Raw genomic sequence first — 20,744 nt, 5'->3', positions numbered from 1 at the left:
TTGATTATTGTTAGAACAAAACAACATTTGAATTGATCATTGTTAGAACAAGGCAACAAAACATCATTTGAATTGATCATTGTTAGAACAAAGCAACAAAACAACATTTGAATTGATCATTGTTAGAACAAAACAACATTTGAATTGATCATTGTTAGAACAAAACAACATTTGAATTGATCATTGTTAGAACAAAGCAATATTTGAATTGATCATTTTTAGAACAAAGCAACAAAACATCATTTGAATTGATCATTGTTAAAACAAAGCAACAAAACAACATTTGAATTGATCATTGTTAGAACAAAACAACATTTTAATTGATCATTTTTTAGAACAAAACAACATTTGAATTGATCATTGTTAGAACAAAACAATATTTGAATTGATCATTGTTAGAACAAAGCAACAAAACATCATTTGAATTGATCATTGTTAGAACAAAGCAACATTTGAATTGATCATTGTCAGAACAAAACAACATTTGAATTGATCATTTTTAGAACAAAACAACATTTGAATTGATCATTGTTAGAACAAAGCAATATTTGAATTGATCATTGTTAAAACAAAGCAACAAAACATCATTTGAATTGATCATTGTTAAAACAAAGCAACAAAACAACATTTGAATTGATCATAGTTAGAACAAAACAACATTTTAATTGATCATTTTTTAGAACAAAACAACATTTGAATTGATCATTGTTAGAACAAAACAATATTTAAATTGATCATTGTTAGAACAAAGCAACAAAACATCATTTGAATTGATCATTGTTAGAACAAAGCAACATTTGAATTGATCATTGTTAGAACAAAACAACATTTGAATTGATCATTTTTAGAACAAAACAACATTTGAATTGATTATAGGTAGAACAAAGCAATATTTAAATTGATCAATTTTGAAACAAAGTTTCAATTAATGATTGTAAAAAAAAAAAAAAAAAAAAAATTGAATTATCATTGCCAGAAAACAGCAACATTTGAAATTATCATTTAAAATGAAACAAAGCTCAAATCTCATAAAAATGGGATTTAAGAAGCCCTAGTTCCTGTTTATTAAGCAATATAACATTTACATTAAATAAAAATTGTTAGTAGAAGACAACATTAAAATTGATGAAATATTAGAAATTAACAACATTAACTGTTAATGTCAACCATTTTATAACATCTCACCAGTTGGTTCAGAGTCAGGCTTAGTTTCTGGGACAGGTGCCGGTTTTGCTGGAGGTGCTGGTTTTACTTTCTCTTTTCTGGCTCCAGGTGGAGGTATAAAGGGTTTCTGTTTCTTGGCTGGTTCTTCCTTCTTGACTTCTTTTTGAGGCACTTTCTTGGGAACTGGATCTTCTTTTGGTTTTGATTTATATTTTGTGTCTTTTGGAATCGGTTTTACAGGTTCTTCTTCACTTTTTTCTGGCATTGCTGGTTGCGACGTCTTCTCTGGTTCTGGAACTCTTTCTATAATTTCTGGAGCTATTATAGAAGATTCAACCATCTCTATATAGCTAATCCTTTAGAGGCATTTAGTAACTGGATAGATCAATAAACTATAACACATACGTATGTAAGAACAGAGAGAGAGAGAGAGAGAAATGGGGTTTAATGTCCACTTGACACAAACTAGGTCATTTTGGGACTAACATATGGTTCAATTCTATTTCAATAATTCGCTTGCACGTAGGGTCTTTAGCAGTGGGAGGAAACCAGAAGACCTAGGGAAAACCGATGAGGTTGGACAGGCGACCCTACCCCTTGTCACGAACAACAGGGAAATCGAAATCACGCCAGTTGACTCAATGACAAACCTTTTGATACAGCGTGCACATGTTAACCATTTGGCCAATCCCCCTCCCCCCCGTATGTAAGAACAATTTAGTATGTTAGGTAATTGTTCTTCCAAAAGTATATACTATGTATTATAGATTATAGATCTATACAGCTTATTTTGTTTTAATGAGAATGAATGACGATAATCAATATGCCTTATGTTCAGTCAGTCCATCATAGCACAAACATCATGTTCTTTCTTTGATTATGAGAATGGCAATAACATAATTTAAATAAAACATAATCATTAAGTCAACACTGTTCAGTATAATATACTCTTTTTGCCATAGCTGTATGTAGATACCGTGTTTGTTCGTTTCCACCAGAAATGTTATGTTCAGAACAAAATGTTCAGTTCAGAACATGAGAGACAAAGAATGTTGTTGCACTCAGGTGCACACTGGGTGGCTCAAGATCCTCGGACCAAATGGTGTCCTTGGGCCTCCATCACTGGGAAGAATACCGACATGATAAGATAAAGGAAATAGCTTTATTCACCTTTCCCACACCCCACTCGTTTATCATTTTTCTCCTCTTAATTAAGCCATTATATTTTTCAGGCAATTTGAAGATATACTTTATTTTGAAACAAAATTATGTCAATTTTTCTTTCCAATTGGTACCGATGGGCCACTGCCCCACCGGGCCCTCAGACGATTTGAGGCCCAGTCTGCACCAGTTTGTAAGTTATGAAATTTACATGCCGTATCTGTAACTTTGGGTGCTCTGATATTGATCTTTTCCTATTGTTTTATGATAGCACGGAAATTAAATTTTTTGAGGTATGTTTAACAAGGAAATCAATCAGCCATTAATTTTGGTTTGATTCTTATTATGAAATTTTTATGAAATTTGTTGTTGAATGACTATGTTGCTCTCTTTACTATTTTGCATTGGTTAAATCTTACCCTCTTCCTCTTTTTGATCTGGAACTGAAAGTGGTTCAGTTGTAGGTTTTGGTGGCTGTGCATTTTCTACAGTAGGTCTTCTAGGTACTATATTGACAGGCAGAAAGACAGACAAAGGTGGAACGAATTAAACTACATACATTACAGAGGTGTTTATCTGTCTACAATAAAATTATTACTAGGCCACACCAATTTGATTTTCTTTTCTACGGTAAAAAGAGAGAAATGGGGTTTAACATCCACTTGACACAAACTAGGGTATATTGAGACTAACATATGGTTCAATTTTATTTCAATAATTTGCTTGCGTGTAGAGGTCTTTAGTTAGCAGTGGAAGAAAACCCAAGCCACTTGACTCAATGACAGAACTTACGATCCAACGTGCAGTCGTTAACCATGACGCCACGAATCCTCCCCATCGGGAAAAGACTAATTTAAAAACTAAGAGTACTTGGTTTCACGATTCTAAATCTTTTGAAATTTTAAAGAAAACATCTTTCATGTGATTCAAGTGACTATTTATCTATCAAGACCCTGAAGAACTGAAGATTAAATTGGTTTGGCCTTACCTAAATTAGGTTTTTGTTTTCTTAGGATTTAATATGATATTACTATTTGCAAGAAACGTCTAGTATCTTATATCAGAAATTTAATATTCTCTACGTTACACAGCATAAAATTTGAAAAGAAAATAAATACCATTAGTAATTAAAGATAAAAACAAAAGATATTCTTTATCAAAAAGGGACTGAACCACTAAAGTTTGAAAAAGAAAAAAACATTTTTAAATCTGTCCAGGAAAAAGTCAAAATTTTTAAGACATAAAACAAAACAAAAAGAAAAAGGACACATGAAAAAATGATTTACAAAAAGAATTTGGTAGTAAATTTTACAAATTGGTGATAGAAAAAGGATTAAATGTGAGCACTCAGAAATATTAATTTTTTAAAACTAGATAAGAATTTCAAAGGTTAAAGAAATCGGTAGATAGTGTTAGTTTGTATAGAGAATTTGTTATAGTGCACAGAAAATATAGAAATAGGCAATGGTAGTATTGATACAGGTAGGTGTATGAGAAGCTGTCGGATCAACAATTAATGTTCTCTACCAGATTATTACATTCATTTTTATACCCAAAACCCCAGAAAAATGGTTTCCTTCCCATTTTTACAATGTTTGCCACAGTATCAGTACCCATCCTTAATGGGAAATGTCATGGTTAAAGTGCAAAACAATAACTGTTATTTCATCGAGAGCAAAACAATAACTGTTATTTCATCGAGAGCAAAACAATAACTGTTATTTCATTAACCATTCCAGGGTTATAAAAGCAGAATGTGGAAATTATGATTTGAAAATGAGTATATATATTTTTTCAAGCCATGCCGAGTTTGTTAACCCATTAAGCACCAAACTGTCTTCTGACTATACTAAAACGCCCCAACTGCCACTAAAACAGTAGGCCTAATTTTACCCTGTTGTAGCAAAACGAGTTGGAAGTCACAAATCTTTACGATGTGAACAAAAATGTTAAAATAGGCTACCTTTTGAAAATGAAAGGAAATGGGGTTTAACATCCTACTGTTTTGCTCCGAACTGGGCTAATGAAGACGGGCATACGTCATACAGTGTGCTATGAGGGAAATTTTGCCCGGACAGCGGCACTATGGCCTACTCTTATATCGAATTCCAACTGCCAAGGGATCTTTTATGTGCACGCCAATGTGTACACGGGACCTCGGTTTTCCGTCTCATCCGAATGACTAGACAGCTGTCCTTGTCAGGCTCTCCGTCCTGCATCACTGACAAGGGGGAACCATGCCGGAAAATCTGGGTGAACTTTTTCGGACAATGCAGGGATCGAACACCTGACCTCCAGGCTAGCGAGCTAGCGTCTTACCCACTTAGCCACCGTCACCCCAGGCTATCTTTTAAATGATATATGATAAATAGGGTTTATCGTCCTACATGTTGTGTACCGTCTGGGCTAATGAAGACGGATTTACCAGTAATGATATAAGATGAAAGGTAAAAGTATAGACTTGACAAATAAACAATTTTTTTTTATTTTATAATTATTATCATTTTTAGCCTATATTGACATTTTTGTTCATATATCATAAACAATGACTTGTGACTTGCAATTTCCAACTCAATTTGCTGTCAAGGTTAAACATTTGATAACACTTAGAATTTTTCAGTCTGGTACCTAAAGGGTTAATATGAATGTTATTCAGGTCATGCAATTAATACCGCACGCATTAATCCTACCCTTTGGCAAAGATGACTTTCCTTGTGGTGGCTCAGTACGGCCATATAATTTCTCATTTTCCTTTTCTTCTTTAACCTTGCCTGAATTTCATTAGATGTTTTTTTATTGAAGACAATTGATGTGATGACAATAATAATAATAAGTTACAATAACAAGTCACATAAAATTTTATAATCTTTAGTATATAATACATGAAATCGTACAATCTTTAGTATATAATACATGAAATCGTACAATCTTTAGTATATAATACATGAAATCGTACAATCTTTAGTATATAATACATGAAATCTGAACAATAAATAAAGACAGCAGGATATACAGTTGAGCATATGAAAATTACAAAAAAATTGTATTTAAAAAAAAAAAAGACAAAATCATTCGACTGAATGTATATTCATAATTTTGCTCAAACATGCCCACACAGCAGCAATGTCTCGACAGCAGCTTAACTGAAAAGGAAAACTTGGATCTTGACCAAACTGGGTATTTCAGCAAAGAGAGGAAAAAATTGAAACTGAAAACTGCAGAATGCTGTATATCTATAGGGATCGTTCACAATGCTTTACACCAAATTTGATAAGAATCTGTCAGTGTTAACCAGTGGATACGCCCACATTTTCGAGAGATGGATAGAGAACAAGCTAAAAAGAAAGTGATTTTTCGTACAATCAGGGGCCATAATTCAGGAAGTTACGGTCCGATATGCGAGAATATCGAAAGGAACCGAGATCTTAGGGTGATTAACCTATATTTCAAGTTTCATTGAAATCGGATAAAAACTGTGACCTGTAGACTGTTCACAAACAATTGTGGATGGACGTCCGGACGGACGGATAGGGGCGAAAACAATATACATCCACATGAAAATGTGGGTGTATAAAAACTATAGCTTTTATTCTGTTCACATATTTTTCATCAAGTAGGGGAAATGGGTGCAGTTCTGGAACGGAATATTGACAAATGCTGGATAGAGATAACATTCGTCCTCTCATGACCTCAATGCTTCCAACCAAATTTGAAAAAATCTATTGCGTTCACAAGGTGTTCAACAAAGGGGGAATAACTATGATACCGACTGCCGTGGAACACCGAATATCTATAGGGTTCTTTCTCTCATGATTACTAACAACTTTAACTAATACACATTATGTATATAAAATGACGACTTTGATTTTTTAGTGTTGTATATTTTCATTTATAAAATTTATATTTTGCTTACTCAACGATATTAACTTTACAGTGTAGGACAACTAACTTTGTCTGAAAATATCTCAAGGTTACTTACAATCTTATTAAACATACATTATGCAAGAGCTAAATCTGCCCACTGCAGGTCTTTCTTTAGGTCTGAAATGTTTTCTAAATTATTAATTAGGACATTAATTAACTTATCCAGGCCATAATCAACTCTCGATCCCATCAGATTTCTCTGATATTAAATAGATTAGAACATTTCAGCCATATTTTGATTTAAGCTAAAAATGGGGGAGCGAGATTTAGCTTCAAACAACCAGTACGGTGGTTGAAATCATTGTGCACGTCTTGCCAAACCTTCAAATGCTAATATCTTTGCTCGCAATAGAGTAATGTGAATGAAATTTTCAAATTATTCATTTTACATTATCTATTTCCGAACTATTATAGCAAGAATTGAATCTTTATTTTGTCTTTATTTCATGGATCTGTTTTTTTTCACAACATAAGATATATTATATATTCAGAACTGGTGCTATATATTGACAAGGCCTTCAGTGTCTGTGGAATAACTTACCATTTGAGATACATAATTCAAATATATTAGCTATGTTCAAATCCAAACTCAAAACCCATTTGTTTATGACTTATTATCAGGATTAGTCATTATCTTCCATATGCTTAGAGCATGCAATAATCATTATTATTATTATTACAATCAGTAGGCTGCATTATGCATGTGTCTTTAATGAGTTTATATATAGATCAATTCATATCATCTTTGTTCTTGGTGTGATGGAAACAGATGACTTTTAATTGGCTGATAACAGTTCACAATTGAGAACACAACACAATGATAAAACTTTGTGATGTCATCAGTTGGGGTTTAACTAGATCATTTCAGGACTAATATATGGTTCAATTCTATTCCAATAAATTGCTGGTGTCTAGAGGTTGTTGCATGCGCAACCCATAAAGTAGGACAGATGACCCTAGTTCTTGTCACAACCCTACTTCATTTGATGACAGATCTTATGATCTAAAGTGTAGACATTAGACCATCTGACCACCCAATCCCAAACTTTTTGATTCACACAGGAGAAATTTCTATTGTTTTATTTCATTTCAACTTACCTACTACAAATTCTTCTCTTTCTTCAAGTTTAACCGGTTTGGTTTTATTTTTATCTTGGGATCTTATAGATTCAGAACTTCTTCGGCTCTTAGCGCTACCATGATCACTTGTATTAACTTTCTTTTCTTCTTCAGGCGAGGCTGGTTTTGATTTAACTGGAGTGGTTTCCTCCTGTAAGAAAGATAATGTAAGTTAAAGCCCTAACATGTCAGGATAAAGAGAGGGACAAACTAGGTCATTTCGGGACTAACATTCTATTTCAATAATCCGCTTGCACATAGGGGTCTTTAGCAGTGGGAGGAAACCGGAAGACCAACAGAAAACCCACGAGGTTGGACAGGCGACCCTACTCTTTGTCACATACAAGCGGATAATCAAAACCATGCCATTTGACTCAATGATAGACCTTGTGATTTCACATGCACGCGTTAAACCACTAGACCATCCCCCCCCTCCCCCATGCCAGAATAAGGCCACACCAATTTGATGTTCTGTTCTTCAGGGGTCTTGATAAATAATATTCACTTAAAGATACATTATGGGAGATTAGATAAAGAGCTGGCGGTTCTCACTATAACAGTTAAAAACTTGATAATGTAAAGGGAATTTGCTGGAAATTTCAGTCAAATCGATCAACTCTGAACTGAGAATTTAGCAATTAAATTTTGGGCCAAATCTCGATCATTATTACTAAAGTTGGTATGATAAAAAACATAGTCTCGATTATCCATTTGTTTTATTTAATCATGAATGAGTGTTGGGCAGCAGATCGGAATATAATCCAGTAAATATCGCAGGCTAGCGATGACATCAAGAGTTGATTATGGTCTGGATAAGTGAATTAATGTCTAATTAATAATTTAAATAACATTTCAGGCCTAAAGAAAGACCTGCAATAGGCAGATTTAGCTCTTGCATAATGTATGTTTAAATAACACAAAACATGTTTTGCTTAAAGTTACAATTTCATATTTTTAAGTTATATTTTTAAAATGTATTAAAATAAAGCCCTAAAATAGATGGTATCTATAAACAGTCCTACCTTGTTAAAGAATAATCCTATTAATCCTATAATTCACTATTGCCAGTTGAGAAATTGTCAAAAATATCATTTTCAACTTCAAATTCAAATGTTTGAAGATAGCTATTCCATGGTGGGAATAGGAAAACAAGGGAGGTAATTGGGAGTTAATTGTGTTATTATTTCCGGTGTGAAGATTTTTAAGTGTGAGAAAGATAACCTATGATCGTATAATAGTGAGTTTACAACCTATTGAGCAAAAGACATAGAAATAATTATGTTTTGACTTTCTTAGAAAATATGAAATTGTAACTTTAAAATTTCAAAACTGCAAAATCACATACTCTTGGTTTTTAAATAAGTCTTTTTCCTGAAGAAATAATAAGGACAATTTTTACAGGTGTTACTGAAGAAATCAAAGGAAAACTTGGATGTTGAATAGATATGCTATTTAATATGTTAACGCTAAACTGGAAAATCAAGTCTTCGTTTATATATCTTCGCTCAGAATAAATTAATTTGACTGAAATTGTCAATATATTCATTTTTTAATATTTATTTTTAAACCATTATAGCAAGAACGGCCATCCCTTTACTATATCTTACATAATGTATCTTTTAATATATTTCTCATTTGTTCTCAACTTACATCTTTTTCAGCTTCAGCAACAGTTGGTTTAACTTCTGGTGATGGCTGTTCTACTTCTGTGTCAGGAACTTCTGGTGATGGCTGTTCTACTTCTGTGTCAGGAACTTGTTCCAGTTCCCTTTCCTCAACTTGTTGTTCTTCTGTTACACTTTTCACAGATTTGATATCCTGCTCACTGGAAACAGAAGAGGCTTTAGAGCGACTCGCCTTGGATTTGGTATCAGATCTGTCTGATTTTTCTGATTTGATAGTTTCTGCTAACTCTATTGTCTCAGATGCCATATAACTGATAACATCAACATCACCAATATCTTTTACAGATGACCGTTCGGATGGTATGGAGGCTACTGGTCTGTCCGTTACATTTCCTGTTTATCAAAGAGAAGTCATGTAGTTATAAATTATTAATGCACTATGTACCAAATATAGCAAGAGACAATGCTAATTTTAAATTAAAACATAAACAGACGCTTCTCAAATCCCCTAATAATCCCACCAGTAGCAAGTTGTGCTAGCTCTGAAGTTTAAATTTCTGTTGAGAACAATAAACTGTATCAAAGGTAAAAAGTGGTGGATTCAATCAACAATTTGTGATCCATAGATTCTGGAATTTAATAAGGTTTTTCCGTACAACCAAATTAACAATCCTTGCAAATCTGAAAAAAAAACCTCCATAAAAAGAACTTTGACCTGCAGGGTGTCCACAAGAGATTGTGGACGGATAAACAAAGGTGACCATACAAAAATATAATTGTACACAAAGTACCCTCATTAAATCCACCAGAATACAAAGCCAGGTAAACTTATTACAAGACAATATTTTTCTGAGAGATGAACCTAGTGGCTAGTGGATGGCTAAAAAAGTGAGACCATGTAGGGCTGTTCGACGAAATTATATCCACCTAGAACTTTTCTTTCCACTCAAAATGAAACTAGTAAGCCAATGAAAATTCATGACCACAGTAAAGCACTCCTTAGATCCTAAGGACTGTAAAATTTGTAATGATAAATCAGGTTGTGTGATACCTCAGGAGCCTCGGTGGCTTAGTGCCCACGAAATTGGCTCCCCAAACTGTGAGGTCTTTGGGTTGCTCCTGATGCTGTGTTGGCCAAGGAACTAGTGCCACTCTTCGAGCAAAATTTCTCTCATAGCACACTGTATAGCGTATGATCCTCTCGATTAACCTGGTCTGTGCATAAAAGCAGCATGTTAAACTCCCCCATTTCATTTCATATCATTGTGTCATACCTCCATTTGGTTCTATATAAAGATGACCATCTTTTAAACTAGTTCGAGATGTTGTAAGTTGACTTCGTCCAGTTAAAGGATCTTTAACAATCTTCACATCATCTGGGGACACATTTTGTGTAGCTAAAGCTTCAAGCAGTTCATCACTAATATCAGCATCTAAATTTAGAGCTGTTATATCAACACCTGCTGCATTAGCAACTGTAATTAAAATAGAAATTGTATTCATAGAAGAAGAAAATGTTAAAGGTACATCAAGTTACATTTAGATAAAGAGCAAAATGAATCTACTGCAAACTTGGGTCAAATTACTTCATCAAAGAGGTAAGTTATGAGTGTTTGAAGGTTGTCATCCCCACTAAAAGACAAATCAAAAGAATCACAACTTTTTGGGCACTAACCAGCAGATGTGATCGACTTTTTAATCATTTCTTTATATTCAGCAGTGGTAGGTGCAGCACTGTTGATTCTCTGAGATTTCATTACGGTATCAATAGCTCTCTGTAAAATATAATCATCACAATCACAGAAGACAAAAAATAACAGTTTAATAGTTTATAATAATACACAGGGTACACTCTGACTTTGTCAATCCTTCACATCCAAAAAAAATTGCAGCTAAGCAATTTCTGAAAGACTCGAAACCCAGGATCTATTCCACGACTGAAAGGCCAATTTATAACAAATAGATTTTGAACTTAATTATCAACACAACACTCGAAACAATCTCGAATCGTGTGCAATATTCTATACAAAATTCTAGTTACATGGGGGTGGAGTGGGGGTGGAGATGGAGGGGGGAGGGGTCGTAGCCATTATTGAAAAATTTGGTTTTGAATGGGTCCCGGACCCCCGAGACATATCGTTAAATTTTCACTCGCAGATACAGTCAACCTATATATAGAACCCATGGTTGGAAGGAACATATTGACTCATTAACCTGTTACAAATATGATGCAATGAAATGGGGTTTAACGTCCTACTATTCTGCTCTGACTGGACTAATGAAGACGAACATACACCATACAGTAGTGTGCTATAAGGGATATATTGCCCAGGCAGCTGCACCATGGTCTACTCTTATATCAAATCACAACTGCCAAGAGATCTTTTATGTGCACGCCAATGTATACACGGAACGACTAGACAACTGTCCTTGTCAGGCCCTCCATCCTGCACCAATGACAAGGGGAAACTATGTCCGAAAATCACGATGAACTTTCTCGGCCAATAGTGGGATTGAAATTGTGACTTCCAGGCTAAAGAGCCATGTCTTACCCACTTAGCCACCATGGCTCCCATATATGATGATAGAGAGACATACCCCCATGTCAACACCTCTTATCTTTACTACCTAGCTATACTACATAAATATCACACTAAAATACATTACCTACAATATATATATATAGAGAGAGAGAGAGAAATGGGGTTTAATGTCCAGTGATAAAACTCAGATCATTTTGAGACTAACATATGGTTGAATTTTATTTTAATAATTTGTTTGCATGGAGGGGTCTTTAAAAGTGGGAAGAAACCGGAGAACCCACAGAAAACCCACAAGGTTAGACAGGCGACCTTACTCCTTATCGTGTACAAGCAGGATTTAAAACCACTCCACTAGTCTCAATGACAGATCTTATGGCTGGTTTCATGCGCATGCGTTTAATCACCAGACCATTACTCTCACCTACCGGAAATTAAAGGAGCTATTTGGGAGCTAATTTACACAAATGGATCGCAATGCATATAATAATGTAATATGAATGTATATAAACTGATTTACATTTAATTGTTTCTTTTTTTACCGCAATTTCTAATCAATTATGTTTGGCAAAATATGCCAGAAGTCTCAATCGAATGGCAATCTCTAGCATCTTGTTATTCCAGTCTACACTGATAGTATTTATTGTACTTGCTCTTCAGATTAGAATATGCCTTCACCGTTTGACATTACTTGTGAACCAGCGGCTGCCAGGCAGAATACGCCCACATTTTCGAGAGATGGATAGAGAACAAGCTAAAAAGAAAGTGATTTTTCCTACAATCAACGGCCATAATTCAGGAAATTACAATTCGATATGCGCAAATATCGAAAGAAACTGAAATCTTTGGGTTATAAACTTACATTTCAAGTTTCAACAAAATCGGATAAAAATTGTGACCTCTATAGGGTCCACAACCTTGATATACCATATTTTTAAGCTATTTGAGAAAGAGGGGCGGCCATTTTGTCTGTCAGTTTTGGGCCGATTTTCACGAAATTCGAAGTCAGTCGTCCTTATGGTGTAACGGTGATATAATAATACGTTTTTTTAAATCAGATAAAAATTATGACCTCTATAGGGTCCACAAGCTAAAAACGTGATTTTTCGTACAATCAGGGGCCATAGTTACGGTCCGATATGCGCGAATATCGAAAGGAATCAAGATCTTTGGGTTATAAACTTACATTTCAAGTTTCAACAAAATCGGATAAAAATTGTGACCTCTATAGGGTCCACAAGCCAAAAACGTGATTTTTCGTGCAAACAGGGGCCAATATCGAAAGCAGCCGAGATCTTTGGGAGATACACCTATATTTCAAGTTTCGTTAAAATCGGATAAGAATTGTGACCTGTAGAGTGTCCACAAACAAATTGTGGACGTCCGGACGGACAGGGGCGACGGCATAATACGTCCACATGAAAATGTGGGCGTATAAAAATGTATAGCCTCATTCTTGGAGGTCCCTTGCTACAAATGGCGCTGTAACGCATTATGGTACACGATCCATGTATCAATGGTAAAATATTCATTTTATCTTAAATATTAGATATCAGAAGCCCATCTTTTCCCCGGTAAGATCACAATTAATGAAGACAGGTTATATTGACAGATAGACCAAACCAATGCAATGTTTCAGTTCTTCAGGATAAATAGTCACTTGAATCACATAAAAAATGTTTTGTTTAAAATTTCAGAACTTAAAAATTTGGAATTAAAAGCTTTTGAATGGTACTTTTGGTTTTGTAATTAATTGTTTTTTTCCTGAAGAAATACAGAGCCTAATATTAACAAATGTTCCTGAAGAACAGAGAATTAAATTGATGTGACCTTATATATAAAATATAGACATACAAAAAGAAATGTCAGGTGTTATTTGTAGAGACAGAAATTTAGAAAAAAAATGAAATGAAATGGGATTTAATTGTGCTACTGTCCTGCTCTGACTTGGCTAATCAAGATACACCATACAGCGTACTTTGAAGGAAATTTTGCCCAGACAGCAGCACTACAGCCTACTCTTATATCGAATGCCAATTTGTACACGGAACCTTGGTTTTGCATCCTATCCGAAGAACTACATGTTGTCCCTTACCAGACCCTCCATCCTGCATCACTGACAAGATGAAACCACAGCGCAAAAAGCTGATGAACTTTCTCGGTCAAAGCAGGGACCGAACACAAGACCTCCAGGTTCGCGATTTAGAAACGGGGATAGGTGTACCAGAAGGAGTGGGTGCAGAATATAAAGTGTATGTGGAGTTTTAGGGTCAACAAAATTAATTACACAGACAAAAGGTGAAGAGATAATCGCAGTATAACACGACAGTGAACACAGAACATCTAATAAACAACCCATCAGTATGATAGTGCAACACAACTAGTGCCAACTTTAAAACAGGCTTACATATTCTTGCACAGATTGACTTCTGGATAATTTTCTCGGAGGATGGGTTTGCATCCACAAATTAGCAGCTTTCTAAAGAAATTAATTTGAAATATGAAAATATAAAAATTAGCAGCTTTCTAAAGAAATTAATTTGAAATATAAAAATATAAAATACAAGTGTATTGTTAATTTAACTTGTCTATAAAATTAATTTGACATATAAAAATATAAAATTAAATAATCAGCTGCTAGCTAGTATTGTTAACTTTAACTGGTCTATGAAAGCAACTTGTCATTAATATACTACTAAATACATTAAAACATTATTAAAGATGCATTATGTAAGGTTAAGATAAATAGATAATGAAAAGGGAATATGTTGAAAATTTCAGTCAAATTACTTCATTCTGAGTGAGGTTAGGGTTGTTTGGAGAATACACATGTAAAGGAGCCTAGATTGTCATTGCTACCATTGTTACGATAGTAAACAAAGTCTTGATTATCCTTCTTTTAATTAAATCATTAAGCGCCAATCGTGTCAAAATCCTTCGAAAATCTAGAGCATTTTATGGCATCGGTAGTTGATTATAGTCTTCGTAAGTTAATAAATGTCTAGCCGATTTAGCTCTTACAAAATGCATCTTTAATATACATATTCGATTTATCAGAATTCTAGATATAATTATTATATAAATTTAAATGCGTAAAAATGTAAAATCATATTATTCAGACAACAAAAAAATAAGACAATATTTTAATAACTAATAAAATATAATTGTTTTTTAAACTCACTGAAGTGTTACTAAAGCTTAATAAACGTACCCTTATATCATCTTCCAGATCTATTCCCCCGCCTTCACCTAGAATATGTTCAGCTATAGCCTGGGCATGTTCAGTTAGAGCATTAACAATACTTTGTTCTGTTATAGACTCTGAAACAATTATATTATAACTGAAAACCACTGGAAAACTTAAAATCTTCATCAATAAAATAGCTGTCTTATCAATATCTGATAGTTAGCAAATATTTAGAAGAATCATTTTAAAAATTGTAAAATTCAGTCAAGTTTTTATTTTTATTTGATTTGTGTATTCTTGTAAAGATTTAATAATTTTTGGGGGAAATAGCTGAATATGATTTATGAAATTAAAAAAAAAATGTACAGAACACCAAAAAAGACAAATGCCTTTTTGAATTTCATTTTAAATCATATATTATAATAGAATTAACAAAGACAATACAGTTAACGTGACAATGAGTGCTAAGTAAACATGAGTGCAAATAATTCAACATTTTTATTTTGAAAAATAAACCTGAACAGATTCCCTTCCTTTGAAAAACAAAACAAAACAGAGAAAATAAAGAAAAGTCATGATAGGGGTCAAAAAAAAAAAATACCTATGTTTATGGTTGACGAGCCCCACAAAAATAGGGTCGGTCAGTCGGAAAAATCGTTTGTTTCGTTTTTGTTTTTGTGGAGTTTGTTTTATCTATTACCAAGCATTTCTAGCTAAATTACTGACTAAAGTTCCTGAAAATGTTATCTAAATTTCAGTGTTGGATTTTGTCAACAGAAAATCAAACCAAAACTTGAGTTATAGATACAGTGTCTGGGAAATAAGGTCGGTCAGGTAACCATCAACAGTCATTAACATAGGTAATTTTTATTTGGACTAGGAATAGTCCTAATTATAGAATGATCAACACCAGTATAAAAAAAAAACAACAATTTTACTGCCATGCACCTGAAATTAATATGACGTAAATCTTAAACATTTGAAGTGATGATGCGTGTAAAATATTTTTAAAAAAGTGTTGAAAATGTTGAAAAATATAAAGTGTTAGCTCTTATAAACTGTGAATCCCACACCAAATCATCGTGAACACCAGTTTCTTGTGAGTTCTTGATGTGAACACCTGTGTTTTTGTACCAAAATAAAAAGTGTTAGCTGTTATAAACTGTGAATCCCAAACCATACCAATGTGAACACCAGTTTCTTGTGAATGCTTGATGTGAACACCAGTTAATATAACATATAATACCTTCAACTTCGATATTAGCAATCTCTGTAATAAATGATCCTGATTTATCCGAACGAGTAGTGTCAAGCTTAGTCGTCTCGGGAGGACTTGGAACCATAACGCCGGAGCCAGTTATTTGAAGATCCGAGATTCCTGATTCATTTAAGGATGATAATGACCTTGAGAACTCCTTCTCAAGTTCTTTAAGATCTGTTACTACTTCCCCATCTTCATAATAGTATTCATATTCAGATTCACATTCAGAAGAATCATCCCAAAATGGAGAACTAACATTATCGGAGTGTGTTTCATCATTATTGGTATTGAAACCATTACCAACACCTGTGGGAACGCTGGCCATTTCAGTACGGACTTTTGCAGCCGGTCTTCGTCTCTCTATAACTGGTAAAGATTTTTTTCTAATTTTTCGATGTCTTACTTTTCTTCTTTTTCGAACACGTGTAGAAAGAGGGTGACCATCCTTCGATGTATCTCTGTTGGTCTTTGGTTGGTCAGTAATTTCTTGGATTCCATGAGATGTTAATTCTACCTGACCTAAAGATTCAACTGGTTTTTTAGCAGACACAATTCTCCTTGCTGATAAACGTCCTGTACTGCATGGTAGTGGTGATAAACGTGCATTTTCCGTCAACACATCTTGGTTCGATAGGTGTCTTATATCCAACAATGGAAGTCCCAGCGATTGTGAAGGATTTTTTTCCACCACATTCACTTCTGGGGCCAATTTTTTATTCTTTTCTTGTCGATTTGAGTCTTGCTTTTTCTTCTTTTTTGTATACTTTTTCTCTCTCTGAGACCAGGAACCATTTTGATTTGAGTCGCAACCACAAGAAGACTGGGCTTCACTGAAAGATGTTTCAATGACTACAACTTTCTGGGGCACTGTTTCTTTGGTAATTTTAGCAACAGGTTGTTGTTCGATTGGCTTGGTTGGGGATGATTTAATTGTTTTCAAATCAGCCTGTAATGTACTGCCATTTGATTTGTCACTGACAAAAACACTGTCAGAAAAGGAACCAGAATTATCAAAAGGATTTTCTTGGATGCGTTCGCTTTTAGCAGATTTGATGCATTCTTTATTAGCAGGTGAATTCTGCTTAGGTTCAGGAGTCGGTGAAAGTTTTTCTGGTTCTTCAATGATTGGTTGTGCATTTGCAGATGCACCAAGTCCAGATTCTGGGGTTTTACAAGCTGCTTTTTTAGGACTTGGCGTCATACTATCCTCTGTTACAAGTTGACTACGATTTGTATCCACACCTTCTAGCTCAGGATATTCGGTGATTTTTTCCCAGTGGTTTTCATCGCTTTCATCTTCTCTGTCATTGGAACCTTTAATTGTGTCCTCAACAGAGCTGGATGACTTCCTACCTAATGACAGCAAGAATGTAAAATGCATGCTAAAATGTAATTAATTCAAATATAAAAGAAATAGCACTTTCAAATTTAAGTGTTAAATAAACAGAAGTGATACATACCAGACTATGAAGCATACGATACACCCACCAGCAGATAAGTCACTGAAGCAGTTACAACCAAAGCAGCTCATAATTGAACAGAATTGAACTTTTATGGTGCTAACAAAATTTCGTAACCGGGAAATGACTTTGGATGTTCTTACCAAAAATCGATCAAAGACTGGTTTTCTTTTACATTGGAAAGACAACTAACATAAATTTCACAAGACAGGTTAATAATGGCAAACTATAAATTAATAACAAAGGTGAATAACTCTAAATGTGATTATTGAAAAGTTGCAATAATAAAGACAACCCAATTTCAAGACAATATGGATAACTGCAGTCTCCACTGTGGTAAAATAAGAGAAGTGGATGACAAGCGGAGAGAGAAAGAGAGCGAGTTTAACCTCAACTCTACACAAACTATGTCCTTTCGGGCCTAAAATACAGTTCAATCTTATTTCAATAATTTGGTTGTGCATAGGGGTCTTTAGCAGTAGGAAGAAACCAGAGGTCCCGGAGAAAACCTAAGAGGTTGGACAGACGAAATGACAGACAGACAGATGTATTGAGAGACGGCATTAAAATGTGGGCGCATAAACAGAGATTTAGTAACATATTAGCAAATTGTTATACATGATGTAACAGACGAAGTAGAAGTTGGTATGTTTTGGTTTTGATTAAATTGTCGCTAGATGAAAAATAAAATCAACCCTATCTCAACAATTATATATACCCAAAACATTACATTTATCATTATTTAATTATAGTAGGAAACATGTACATATACAAGGGTTAAATGAAATAAAATGGGGTTTAACATCCTACTTTTCTGCACCAACTGGGCTAATGACGACAGGTATCCACCATGCAGTGTAGTATCAGGGGAAATTCTGCTCGGACAGCGGTGCTACAGCCTGCTTTTATATTGAATTCCAAATGGTTACATGTTTGCAAAAATATGCAGATTGCTGAGTATCTCCCCCCCCCCCCATTTTTTTTTTTTTTTTAAAGAGAACTTGACAAATGAATTTTGATGGTTTAAAGCTGCTGATCCTCAATTAAACTTTTCAGGCTAAAATATACTCAAATTAATCCCAGCTAAAACATACTCAAATTAATCCCAGCTAAAATATACCCAAATTAATCCCAGCTAAAATATACCCAAATTAATCCCAGCTAAAATATACCCAAATTAATCCCAGCTAATAAATTATACCCAAATTAATCCCAGCTAAAATATACCCAAACCAATCACACCAGTCAAAATCTAATGAAATTGATTATATCAAATTACCAAAAAGACAGTCTTAAATATCTCTTGATTGGTACTTTTATTTGCAACAAGGTCACAGAATAAAGTTGTAATGGCAACAAAATGTAATAGAAATTAATCTTTCTTTACATTAAAAATTAAAGAACAGTATTTATCTGAAGATTAGAACAAACCAGAAAAAATGATTGGATTAAATTTCATGAAACCAGTAAAAATGATTGGGTTAAATTTCATGAAAAAGAGTAAAAATGATTGGGTTAAATTTCATAAAAACCAGTAAAAATGATTGGATTAAATCAAGTCCACAAATGACACATTGTTTTAAAGGAGAACTTCTACCAATGATTTTTTTAGAGGGGGGGGGGGGCAGATAACCATCAATCGTGCCCATGCTTGAACGTTGTCAACATTTTGATGTAGTGAAACTAGTATACACTAAGTATTCTAGCTCCATTAGAAGCAGAATTATTGTTTTAATATGTGTGATGGACAGGAAGACGGTTAGTGCTAAATGATAAGGCCAACTCAATTTTTTGTCATAGATCACGAGATGTAAGTAGGGCTAGCGCTAATCGCAACCCTAACCCTGGACCTAGCCCCAATGTTTACCCTATCCCTAACCTACAATCTCGCCAAAAATCATGAACCTAACCTTATTTATAGCTCAATCAACTTGACAAAAATTGGGCTGGCCTTAACAAATAGATTTAGCCCAGGAACACAGACAAACACGATAATCGTTCCCTGCTTTCTTCTAAGGCCATGGACAATAAAATTAAGTTCTCCTTTAATGGAAACAATGACAGATTAAAAAATCCACACAGCACGTTCAAGTTTACCTCCATCCAGTCTTAAAAGAGATAGATTAATAAGGCTTCCTGTTGTCGAAAAATTAAAATCATCCTCATCTTGACCTTTGCGTGAGAAACTAAAACTTCTTAAAGACATGCTAGCATCTAGATCTCCTCCTGATATATTTCTACCTACAGTCATATTTCACAATCAGTTACAGTGATTAGACAAAGCCATTCTTTAAGTTTGTTCAAACTGCATTTGCCTTTGTTACTAGTAATATGTCTGGTTTAGATGGAAAATGTTTTCAGGTATTCAGATGGGACTAAAAGCGAGGTAGAGAAAGAAATGTGGTTTAACGTCCACTCAAGAAAACTATGTCATTTTGGGACTATCATATGGTTCAATTTTATTTCAATAATTCATTGGGGCTAGTGGTTTTTAGCAGTGACAGGAAACCAGATGAACATGAGAAAATCCACATACAAGTAGAGAATCAAACCCACACCATTTGATTCAATGACAGACCTTATGATCTAAATCGCACATGCTCAACCATTCGGCCACCCAACATCCCGGGGTCCAAAAGAGAAGCTCACCTGAAAACACTAGTACTAAAACTACATCAATTTGAAACTAACAAAATAAAAAAGAAATTCAAGAAAGAAGTGACAATAAGGAATTTACATGTAGAAATTCATTCAATGCAAATTTTATTTCTCTGCCTCATTATTAAAATAAGTAATAGTCACTACAGTATCCAGGAATATATATACTTACTTTTACCGTAACCATAGAGACCGGCTGATTTTTTATCTGATTTTGATGATCTCCAGGCTTCGGGTTCTTCTGTATCAGAATCATCAGTTATATGGTAAACTGTGGGTAAAAATACAAGAAATGAATTGAAATGGGGTTTAATATTCTACTGTTCTACACTGACTGGGTTAATATTGTTTAAACGATATATCATGATTATTTACAATACTGATATTGTGGATCTGAAAACAAGCCGTAGCTTATATACAAATTTCAAAGGTATTATATCTTACATTTTTACAAATAAATAAATAAATAAATATATAAATAAATAAATAAATAAATAAATCATCTTCATGGTCATCATCACCAATATAGATGGGGATATACCATGCAGTGTGCTATGAGGAAAATCTTGCCTGGGAAGCAACACCACGGCCTACTCTTATTTCAAAAGGGTTCTTTTCCATGCATTTCAATGTATACACGGGACT

The 20,744-nt window shown here is 34.2% G+C and overlaps 1 protein-coding gene across 3 annotated transcripts in view; it reads right to left on the bottom strand.

Moving 5' to 3' along the window:
• Window positions 1–20,744, bottom strand: part of LOC126832379 (uncharacterized protein KIAA2012 homolog) — a 53,924-nt gene that overhangs the window by 7,815 nt on the left and 25,365 nt on the right. Inside the window, exons 13-22 of one of the 3 annotated variants that reach the window (XM_050563130.2) lie at window positions 20,272–20,370; window positions 14,745–14,854; window positions 13,941–14,012; window positions 10,669–10,768; window positions 10,268–10,468; window positions 9,019–9,386; window positions 7,348–7,519; window positions 5,016–5,096; window positions 2,745–2,831; window positions 1,186–1,482 (exon numbers count right to left, since the gene is read on the bottom strand). In XM_050563130.2, coding sequence (XP_050419087.1) covers window positions 1,186–1,482; window positions 2,745–2,831; window positions 5,016–5,096; window positions 7,348–7,519; window positions 9,019–9,386; window positions 10,268–10,468; window positions 10,669–10,768; window positions 13,941–14,012; window positions 14,745–14,854; window positions 20,272–20,370 — 1,587 coding nt within the window. Of the gene's footprint in view, window positions 1–1,185; window positions 1,582–2,744; window positions 2,832–5,015; window positions 5,097–7,347; window positions 7,520–9,018; window positions 9,387–10,267; window positions 10,469–10,668; window positions 10,769–13,940; window positions 14,013–14,744; window positions 14,855–20,271; window positions 20,371–20,744 lie in introns of those variants that run through there. The other 2 variants (XM_050563131.2, XM_056103376.1) reach the window with 2 other exon arrangements.

The sequence above is a fragment of the Patella vulgata genome, chromosome 9 (genome assembly GCF_932274485.2).
Source record: "Patella vulgata chromosome 9, xgPatVulg1.2, whole genome shotgun sequence".
Classification (NCBI taxonomy): Eukaryota; Metazoa; Mollusca; class Gastropoda; family Patellidae; genus Patella; species Patella vulgata.
The sequence above is the reverse complement of the archived record's forward strand: the minus strand, read 5'-3'. Positions and strand labels throughout refer to the sequence as shown.